At 33.3% G+C, this 11,047-nt stretch overlaps 1 protein-coding gene across 1 annotated transcript in view; it reads right to left on the reverse strand.

Moving 5' to 3' along the window:
- Positions 1 to 9,164, reverse strand: part of LOC107563605 (beta-1,4-galactosyltransferase 7-like) — an 11,490-nt gene extending 2,326 nt beyond the window's left edge. The window contains exons 1-5 of the mRNA XM_016248509.1: positions 8,806 to 9,164; positions 3,146 to 3,475; positions 1,517 to 1,742; positions 1,343 to 1,426; positions 1,153 to 1,257 (exon numbers count right to left, since the gene is read on the reverse strand). Of these exons, the coding sequence (XP_016103995.1) occupies positions 1,153 to 1,257; positions 1,343 to 1,426; positions 1,517 to 1,742; positions 3,146 to 3,475; positions 8,806 to 8,858 (798 nt within the window). The 5' untranslated portion in view covers positions 8,859 to 9,164. The remainder of the gene's footprint in view (positions 1 to 1,152; positions 1,258 to 1,342; positions 1,427 to 1,516; positions 1,743 to 3,145; positions 3,476 to 8,805) is intronic.
- Between the last annotated feature and the right edge of the window lie 1,883 nt (positions 9,165 to 11,047).

Genomic DNA, 11,047 nt, shown 5'->3' on the forward strand with positions numbered 1-11,047 from the left:
AATTAATGCATATTCATATTTATTTTAGAACTACAGGAACATCTTCTGATTTCTCTCAACATGGGGACAGGAGAGCTGTCAGTCAATAAATTGAAAAAAAAAGTATTTGAAAAAGTAACTCAGATATTCTCTTGTAAATTAAAAAGTAATGCGTTACTTTACTAGTTACTTGAAAAAAGTAATCTGATTACTTAACTCGCATTACTTGTAATATATTACCCCCAACACTGGTTATGATATTCAAAACAGTCCTGAGCTAGATCAAGCTTTGATCTCTGCAAACCGAACTATAACTTTAATTAAATATTTTTTCCCCAACTAATAAAAAGATTTGATCATTAGCTAGCTCCACACTGAAGAGCTGCTTTATAACAGAAAATCAAGTTGTAATTCTAACTGAAAGCGACACTGACTCTGGTTTTTCATGTGTAATACTGTAAAGCTGTTTGATTTAAGGCTGTCTACTGCATTAAATACTATATAAATAAACGCAACGTGACTGGACTATACTGGAGTACTGAACCGCAGAGCTCGTGCAAACATTGCTGTAATCAGATGCGTTTTAAACTGCTGTCAGTTTTTGATGCGTTTATTTTATTATTGAGAGGAAAGCGTGCAGTATATATTTACATATTCACCCAAACGCCGCTCAGCAGCCTCAGGTTCGGCTGCGTTTGCTCTGTCTGAAGCGCTGTGTTCTTTTGAATTGCATCAGGAGAGCTGAATTACAGTCACAGGGTCATATGAGATCAAACGACTACTCGACAACTAAAATATTTGTCGATAATTTTTTTATCGTCGACGTTGTCGATAATGTCGACTAATCGTTTCAGCCCTAAATTATGCTCACATTGCTAGTCATGTATTATATTGTTTTTATTTTAGATTAATTTATTATTCATATTATTGAGAATCAATAATAATAATAATAATAATTTAGCTTGTAAAGAAAACAATAAATATGAAACCACAGTTTATGTTTGTTTGCTAAATGGCTTCAAAAGATTTCAGATAACAATAAACAGATTTCAATAAGCAAAATCAAAATATTTTTTGAGGTAGGGACATTTATCACATGATTAATGCATAACTATAATGTTAACACTGCTGAATTTCACATGAGGTATATATATTTTAAAAGTGGTTTTCTACCTGCTTTTGTGCAGCGATCCGCTTCTGATCTCTCTTCCTCCAGGCTGGATCATGGATGTGTCGAAATGTTTTAGTTCCTGTAGTAATACCCGTTGGCCTAAAAAGCTGCAGGTATTTGAATGGTAACAACAAAATGATTTATCAAATGAGAAATATAGTATAAGATAATTTTTCAAACATTTCTGTGTACCTTAAGATCAGCTGCTTTTAGTCTCCTGAAAAACTCGTCATCTTCTCTTCCCCATCCCCAGAAGCGGTTTGACATCCCATTGCACTTCAGACAGAAATTACAAGAGAATGTAATTCGCAAACAAATTCTCTTCAGAAACAGTGATCAATACTCAAAAGTATTCGGCTTTCTTACCAGCTGATAATGTTTCTTGGAAAGCAGCAGGATTCCTCCAACATACGTCTTATAATGATATAAGGGATGAAGCTCTGGAGAGGCCACATGGAAGGGTCCCTCCTTTGGGAATCCATAGTCCAGATCCTCATTTTGAGGCAACAAGTCCACATCATGCATTGCAATGTAGTCTGTGTCATTACCGCTTTCCATATACCCAACATTAATAAGAGAGGCCCGATTGAACCTGAAAAGCATGGATACAAATTGTGATATTGCTTTCGGTAAAAATAACAAGTATTATATTACACATTGTATGAAATTCAAGGGATAGTTCACCGGAAAATGAAAATTGGCTGTTAATTTACTCATTCGTGTTAATTTTCAGTGACTCATAAAATGCAAGTCAGCGGCTACCCATATTTGAGTACCCAAAATTAATACCTGTGGCTCCTGACGATATACTGAGGTCTTATGAAGTGAAACGATCAGTCTGTGCAAGAAACTGAACATTATTTACAACATTATAACCTGTAATCCAAAGCCTCAGGCAACAGGGAAATCTGATTCTTTTCCCTGAAATGATTCTTTCGGACAGTTCGCTTCAGTGAACTGGTTCAATTCACTAGTTAGTTTACATAATCACACAATGACGTAACGTATACGCAATTATATTATTAAAGCAGCCTATAATGATGTGAAATGTGGATGTGAATGGAACTTAAGCATGTAAAGTGAACATCTTCATAAGCTCACCTGTTTATATATATATATATATATATATATATACAGTGGGGCAAAAAAGTATTTAGTCAGCCACCAATTGTGCCACCAATAGTTCTCCCACTTAAACACTTAAAAGAGGCCTGTAATTTTCATCATAGGTATACCTCAACTATGAGAGACAAAATGAGAAAAAAAAATCCAGAAAATCACAACACAGACAACGAGAGACCATAAAAACTTTCATTTGGCCTCTTCATTCAGGTGCTGTGTTCACGCTTGCGCATTTCACTGGTTCATCGGTCCGAGTCAGAACTGTTTCCTCAGTTTAGTGTGACTGCAGGGCGAACAGGAGCGCAAAAATCTGAATCACAGGATCATACACTATATGAATTTTGGCTCATTTCGAGTCAAAGTGACTGTCAAGTATGACCAAAGGTGAGTTTTGATTGAGTAACTTGTAGATCTGTGCTGCTCGAGCCACAAACTGTTTCAGACAGTTTAGTCTGATTTGGAGAGCTGGTTCATCTAGTTCACCAAAAAGAATCGGTTCAAAAGAATGACTCGTTTGCGAACCAGACACACTGTTTGCCTGAGGCTCTAGAATACAGGTAATAATGTTGTAAATAATGTTCAGTTTCTTGCACAGACCGATCATTTCAATCAATATATAATCAGGAGCCAGAGGTATTAATTTTGAGTTCCATGATATGCTTCCTTTTATTCTCAAAACCGGGCAGCCGCTGAATTGCATTTTATGAATCACCAAGCACCACGGTTTCAGCTAAAAATCTTCTTTGCTGTTCTTCTGAAGAAAATAGTCACCTACATCTTGGATGGCCTGAGGGTGAGTAAATTAACAGCAAATTTTCATTTTTGGGTGAACAATCCCTACTTTTCAATACTCCAGCAATGAAAGTTACTCACCGAAAGTGATCCAGTTGGTTTATAATTAATATCTTATGCCGTATTTTCTTTTTGTTGAGGAAAGTGTGAATGTAAGGGACAAATATAAGCAGTTCTTCGAAGCGCTCTCTGAATGGCACGATGAGGGCCATTTTGTGAGGGCCCCAGGATGGGTCATCAGCAGATGAGGACTGTCTCTCGACGGGACAGGGCTGGTGAGGGAGGTGACTGTACCCAACTGTCTGGCTCATGTCTCCTGAACAAGTCAGCTGCACCCAAAGAAGGGACCCCAAGACAAACAGCATGCAGAGCCCGAAGAGCTTCCAGACAGTGCATTTCCTCGACAGAAAACTGAAAGCATAAATACATTTGTGTAAACTTGACAGAGCTTCTTTCAAGCACTGAATAAATGGACAACAACAGTCCCTACAGACAAAAATCCAGTGGTCAACTCTTATTGATATGTGGATAAGTGATATGTCACTTTAAAGGCCCCATTAAATTGCCAGACGTGCGCAACTGACATATTTCCCTTTAAAACAGGAATTAATGCCAGGACAAACCCGACACAAGTCAGAACTGATGTGGGGTCACATTTACCATTGTTCCACAAATGTTTGTGGGAGAAATCCAGTCATTTCAATACGAATCCAAGTAACTGGGAATTTTGTGTGAGGCTGAAATATTTCCCTATGCAGATTTCACAACGGTTTGATTATGGAAATTTGCCACATTGACCAATAGAAAGTTACTTGTTTTTGTGTAAGCTGTGCTTCATACCTTGCCCCATGAAATTCCGCCCAAATTTCACTAATGTGACTGTACCTTTAAGCAGTACTAGTGGGAGGGACATTCATATTCTAGAGAGCATCTGAATGGACAAAATGAATGAGTGCAAGATGAGTCATCAATCATTTGGGTTAGTTTTCTCAGAAGAGAAATACTGTCAATTTGAAATGTGTGTGTCTGCTAAAAGACAAGGCCTAAATAAATCTCTAGTTATGATTTCTCAGGGTCTTTGAAGTACATTATGAGAAAGGTTACAATAAGATTTGTTGAGTTTAAGCTTTTAGTGAGCCAGTCAATCAAAATTAATTAGTATAAGCAACTTACAATATACAACAGCAAGCATTAGCCACATTGGTTTACAAACTGGTCCTCAAGCATTGTATATTGCATATATTGTACATAAGTATATTGTATACAAGCATTGTCCTCAAGACCTCATGCATTGTATACAACTGGTATTGCTCAATCAGACTTAACCCTATAAAGTCTACGGTATCATATTTGATACATATTCTAAGACCTCTACAGTACCAACATGATAAAAACTTTCCTTAAAAACCTGTTGTACACAATGTACTACAATCTTTCTGTCAACCGATTGATTGTTTATAATTTTTTTTGCAAGTAAAAGGCCTTTGAGTGTAATTGTAAAAATGTCCCCCTTCAAGTCATGGTGCACATGTCTTTTTGCTTTGAAATCTTTACTGATTTTTTTTATGAGGTAAACGTAAGAATAACATATATGCCTATTGTTAGTAATATTTCAAGATGAACAGAAATTTCTGATTTCTACTGGACTGATGCAACTCAGGTTTACTTGATCATCCATGCCACTTTTTTTTTTTTATAAAATAAAAATAAATACTATAGAGCTTTGATAGAAAAAACAAAGCATTTAAATATCATCTTACTGAGACATACTAGGAGATACAGAGGGACAACTGATATTTATATGAATTTTATGCAAAGTGTCTGATTTACTGTTATAATGATCGAAATGATTTACATTACAAGCCATCAGAATTTCATCCTACTTTTTGGCCATATAAATAACAACTGCACAAAACTGCATATTTTTGCTAATTTTGGGTTTCTGAATAACACTTCTGTGTTTTTTTGCACCTCATGTTTGAGCTCCACATTCACATTAAATCATACTATGTGAGCCATAAAAGCCTGTAATGCATCAAAAATATACAAACATTTAAGATTGTCTCTTATATTTTGTCTAAAGGTTCAACAAACAGGTCAACCGCACGTAACGTCACAATTAACCTGTTAACCGTCGGCTCCACTTTTTGAGCACAGACCTGAAAATTACATTTCCAACTTAAATTGTTATACATTTTCAATGCTTTGGAGCACAGACTTAAGGTTGATCTCTTTTTAAAGAAGACACTTGGCAGATTATATTAGAATGTGAAAAATGTTATATAAAAAAAACTTATGGAAGTTTAAGTTTATGAAAATATAAAATATTCATGTTTTATATAAAATATATATTTTACAAGACATGTTGAACTCTAAAACTGCGAGAAAATCAAAACCAAAAAATCTGAACAAGTTGTGTTCCAAATTTGAGGTTCATATATCAAAAAATGAGCTTTCAGTAAGATTTTGTTTGGGCGCAGTACCAAACCTTTCCACTAGACGACCATCAAACCCCATTAGTAACCATACAAGGGCATCCCCATTTCCATATATGGTCTGAGTGATCGGAAACATGTTTTTTTTCATACTTTTCACAACATTTATGAAGTAGACATCACATTCCATAACCATACTGTGTTATGGGCAAGTATGGCATTATTTGATTTGAATTCAACCACTAACAAACACATAAAAACATGCGACGAGAACCCTGGATGTGCGTTATAGTTCAAGCTGCATCAAAAATGTAAAATCTATTGTTTTTTTATTTATATTCAAAACACTTTTAGACGTTTTTTCTCAAAAAAATATAATGGATGTTATCTTTTTAACACTCGACACGAAAATGAATGGAGGTTTTTACTGATTTTTCATGATTTTACATGTGCATCATTATTTCAAAATAAAGGTCAGAACTCGCTCTCTGATTCTAATTAATAAATTGCTGTTGCTCTGTAAAATATATTGAAAATATGTCACCAAATATGAGTCTTTAAGCTTTCAAACGATATATAGTTTGTCAAGATTACTTTAGGTTTAGACTAAGATATTACAGTTACAAACATGTAATAACAATGGATTATTACATGTCAGTGACAGTTAACAGGTTAAAAAAATTTAAAATTTTACATTTAATAAAAATAAATTTACATTTAAAAAAAAAAAGATTATTTCTTATGTCAGGCTTTTCAGGGTTAAAACTCTTCAGTGACAGTTAACAGGTTAAAAAATAAAAATAAATAAAAGATTATTTCTTATGTCAGGCTTTTCAGGGTTAAAACTCTTCAGTGACAGTTAACAGGTTAAAAAAATTAAAAAAATAAAAAGATTATTTCTTATGTCAGGCTTTTCAGGGTTAAAACTCTTCAGTGACAGTTAACAGGTTAAAAAAATAAAAAAAATAAAAAGATGATTTCTTATGTCAGGCTTTTCAGGGTTAAAACTCTTCAGTGACAGTTAACAGGTTAAAAAAATAAAAAAAATAAAAAGATGATTTCTTATGTCAGGCTTTTCAGGGTTAAAACTCTTCAGTGACAGTTAACAGGTTAAAAAAATTAAAAAAATAAAAAGATGATTTCTTATGTCAGGCTTTTCAGGGTTAAAACTTTTCAGTGACAGTTAACAGGTTAAAAAAATTAAAAAAATAAAAAGATTATTTCTTATGTCAGGCTTTTCAGGGTTAAAACTCTTCAGTGACAGTTAACAGGTTAAAAAAATTAAAAAAATAAAAAGATTATTTCTTATGTCAGGCTTTTCAGGGTTAAAACTCTTCAGTGACAGTTAACAGGTTAAAAAAATTAAAAAAATAAAAAGATTATTTCTTATGTCAGGCTTTTCAGGGTTAAAACTCTTCAGTGACAGTTAACAGGTTAAAAAATAAAAATAAATAAAAGATTATTTCTTATGTCAGGCTTTTCAGGGTTAAAACTCTTCAGTGACAGTTAACAGGTTAAAAAATAAAAATAAATAAAAGATTATTTCTTATGTCAGGCTTTTCAGGGTTAAAACTCTTCAGTGACAGTTAACAGGTTAAAAAATAAAAATAAATAAAAGATTATTTCTTATGTCAGGCTTTTCAGGGTTAAAACTCTTCAGTGACAGTTAACAGGTTTAAAAAATAAATAAATAAAAGATTATTTCTTATGTCAGGCTTTTCAGGGTTAAAACTCTTCAGTGACAGTTAACAGGTTTAAAAAATAAATAAATAAAAGATTATTTCTTATGTCAGGCTTTTCAGGGTTAAAACTCTTCAGTGACAGTTAACAGGTTTAAAAAATAAATAAATAAAAGATTATTTCTTATGTCAGGCTTTTCAGGGTTAAAACTCTTCAGTGACAGTTAACAGGTTAAAAAAATTAAAAAAATAAAAAGATTATTTCTTATGTCAGGCTTTTCAGGGTTAAAACTCTTCAGTGACAGTTAACAGGTTAAAAAAATAAAAATAAATAAAAGATGATTTCTTATGTCAGGCTTTTCAGGGTTAAAACTTTTCAGTGACAGTTAACAGGTTAAAAAAATTAAAAAAATAAAAAGATTATTTCTTATGTCAGGCTTTTCAGGGTTAAAACTCTTCAGTGACAGTTAACAGGTTAAAAAAATTAAAAAAATAAAAAGATTATTTCTTATGTCAGGCTTTTCAGGGTTAAAACTCTTCAGTGACAGTTAACAGGTTAAAAAAATTAAAAAAATAAAAAGATTATTTCTTATGTCAGGCTTTTCAGGGTTAAAACTCTTCAGTGACAGTTAACAGGTTAAAAAAATTTAAAATTTTACATTTAATAAAAATAAATTTACATTTAAAAAAAAAAAGATTATTTCTTATGTCAGGCTTTTCAGGGTTAAAACTCTTCAGTGACAGTTAACAGGTTAAAAAATAAAAATAAATAAAAGATTATTTCTTATGTCAGGCTTTTCAGGGTTAAAACTCTTCAGTGACAGTTAACAGGTTAAAAAATAAAAATAAATAAAAGATTATTTCTTATGTCAGGCTTTTCAGGGTTAAAACTCTTCAGTGACAGTTAACAGGTTTAAAAAATAAATAAATAAAAGATTATTTCTTATGTCAGGCTTTTCAGGGTTAAAACTCTTCAGTGACAGTTAACAGGTTTAAAAAATAAATAAATAAAAGATTATTTCTTATGTCAGGCTTTTCAGGGTTAAAACTCTTCAGTGACAGTTAACAGGTTTAAAAAATAAATAAATAAAAGATTATTTCTTATGTCAGGCTTTTCAGGGTTAAAACTCTTCAGTGACAGTTAACAGGTTAAAAAAATAAAAAAAATAAAAAGATGATTTCTTATGTCAGGCTTTTCAGGGTTAAAACTCTTCAGTGACAGTTAACAGGTTAAAAAAATTAAAAAAATAAAAAGATGATTTCTTATGTCAGGCTTTTCAGGGTTAAAACTCTTCAGTGACAGTTAACAGGTTAAAAAAATAAAAATAAATAAAAGATGATTTCTTATGTCAGGCTTTTCAGGGTTAAAACTCTTCAGTGACAGTTAACAGGTTAAAAAAATTAAAAAAATAAAAAGATTATTTCTTATGTCAGGCTTTTCAGGGTTAAAACTCTTCACACTTCTCATCACATGCCATCATATACTCACTGAACCGCTTTTCCTCGTTCACACAGAAGCTTTTACAAACCACCACTTGCAAATGATCACAATAATTCAGCTTGAGATAAAACACATCAGAGTGGCCACGTGTTCATATGCATGTTATGATTAAAGCGTATAGGCTACCTTCTATCATCTTTGAAATACAGCACAGGTTTTCTCCGTGAAGAGTACATCATCTTGCCTTTCTGTGCAACACTGTAGCACTTCACTGATGCAGCCTTGAGTTCAAATCACATTTCTAGTTTGCAACAGTGTCTTTTGTCTCTTTCCATCACAAATGACTTGCGACTTCAAATCCCATTCTTGCTAGCGGCCGGCTTGAACGAGCTCTTTCCCTGCCAGGCACTCCGTCAACCGTAAAGCACAGTCATAAACATATTTCATGCTTGTTATGTATGATTATAGAATTTCGTGAGTTCAGAATTTCGGCTGCAATCGTCCGTCTTTGAAATACTCCTCCGGAAACAACGTAGGAATAAAGTTCCTAGGGTTTTCTGACCTTACCGGTACAATTCATTTAGAGACATGATCAGAAATATATTAATACGGTTATATGCATAAAGCGAAGGTAACCAAAGGGTAGTGGTAAATGTGCAACGAGACAATACATTTACAAATATGACTGATGGGCAGTTCGACTCTTTTCCACGAATCGGTTCTTTTGAACAGTTTATTTTAGTGAACCGGTTAAAATGATTCAATGACTATTTCGCGCTATCGCATGGTCACCGACTTTCCAAATTCCCACAGAACATTGCACGCTCCATTAAAGCTTCACAGTAGGCACAAAGCACCGTTTATTACGCAAATAAAGCGTTACATTTAGTTCCACGCGTTTTAAGTTTGTTGCAATCTTCAGTTAGCTCTTAAATATTTATTTAGAACCTAAATAAACTTTGTATTAAAAAAATTAGCGGAATAAAAACGTTTTTGCGGGGTTAAATAACATTTGCAGAACAGTTTAGACCAGCTAGGTGAAACGGTTCAACCGATTCACTGAAAAGATTCGACCCAAAGAAAGATTTGATTCACGAATCGGTCGCTGCTAGCTATAACACGCATAGGTAGTCTAGTAAAATAAATATCTTACCTACAATTACATGTTTTTTTTTTTTAAGTTCTGAATAGTTTAAACTATATCTTTATGTCTAGTAACTATATCCTCCTGAGAACCAGAAAAAAAAAGTTTGTGACTTTTTATTTTTTATTTAATTAAATATAGATTAGAGCAGGGGTGCCCAAACTGGGTCCTGGAGGGCCGGTGTCCTGCAGAGTTAAGCTCCAACCCCAATTAAACACACCTGAAGCAGCTAATCAAGCTCTTATAGGCATACTAGAAACTTGAAGGCAGGTGTGTTGAGGCAAGCTGGAGCTAAACTCTGCAGGACACCGGCCCTCCAGGACCCAGTTTGGGCACCCCTGGATTAGAGCATAAGAAACAAATGGAGAAAAAAATAAAATATTCTAAAAAATATATTTTATTCTATATCCTTTGTAGAGGACGCCAAGACCAAGTTATTCGAAAACTAAATAGACATGATAGACATTTTTTCATTCACCAATCAGTTTTTAGGTTTCAGGCTATTTTTAGCCAAACTTTGTACAAAGATGATTCTCAACTAAGTTATGAAAGATATAACAGAATGATTTGATATACTATTTTACTCTATGCAATATGTGCATAAAATATCCATAAATTGGTATTCCCATTCTATACAATGTATATAGGCTACAATGCATCTAATTTGCATAATAATGTGTTCTTGGGGCAAACCATGATGAAAAAAGTAGTGTAATAACGGGAGTAATAAATTGGCAGCATTTTCATAAGAATATCTCATATATCATAGGAATATTGATCTATAATTTCTTTCACATCGACTTGTGATTCCCCAAAATGCTTGAGTAACATGATGTTTGTCCTGGTGTCCTCTACAGAAGACATTGATGAAAATTATACCGTTTCGTAATAAAACGTCATATTCCCGATCTGAAACCCCATAACATTTTTCTGAGATGTTTATTTACAACAAACAATTTGTATTAAATTAGCCAGATTTAAATGATAATTACAAAACATTATCATATTTCCATACACTCTAAAAAATGCTGGGTTAAACACGACCCAGTGCTGGGTAAAATAGGGACAAACCCAGCAATTGGGTTGTTTTGACCCAGCATTGATCTATAATTTCTTTCACATTGACTTGTGATTCCCCAAAATGCTTGAGTAACATGATGTTTGTCCTGGTGTCCTCTACAGAAGACATTGATGAAAATTATACCGTTTCGTAATAAAACGTCATATTCCCGATCTGAAACCCCATAACATTTTTCTGAGATGTTTATTTACGACAAACAATTT

This window comes from Sinocyclocheilus grahami, unplaced genomic scaffold, assembly GCF_001515645.1.
Source record: "Sinocyclocheilus grahami isolate Dianchi unplaced genomic scaffold, SAMN03320097.WGS_v1.1 scaffold880.1, whole genome shotgun sequence".
NCBI classification, from domain to species: Eukaryota; Metazoa; Chordata; class Actinopteri; order Cypriniformes; family Cyprinidae; genus Sinocyclocheilus; species Sinocyclocheilus grahami.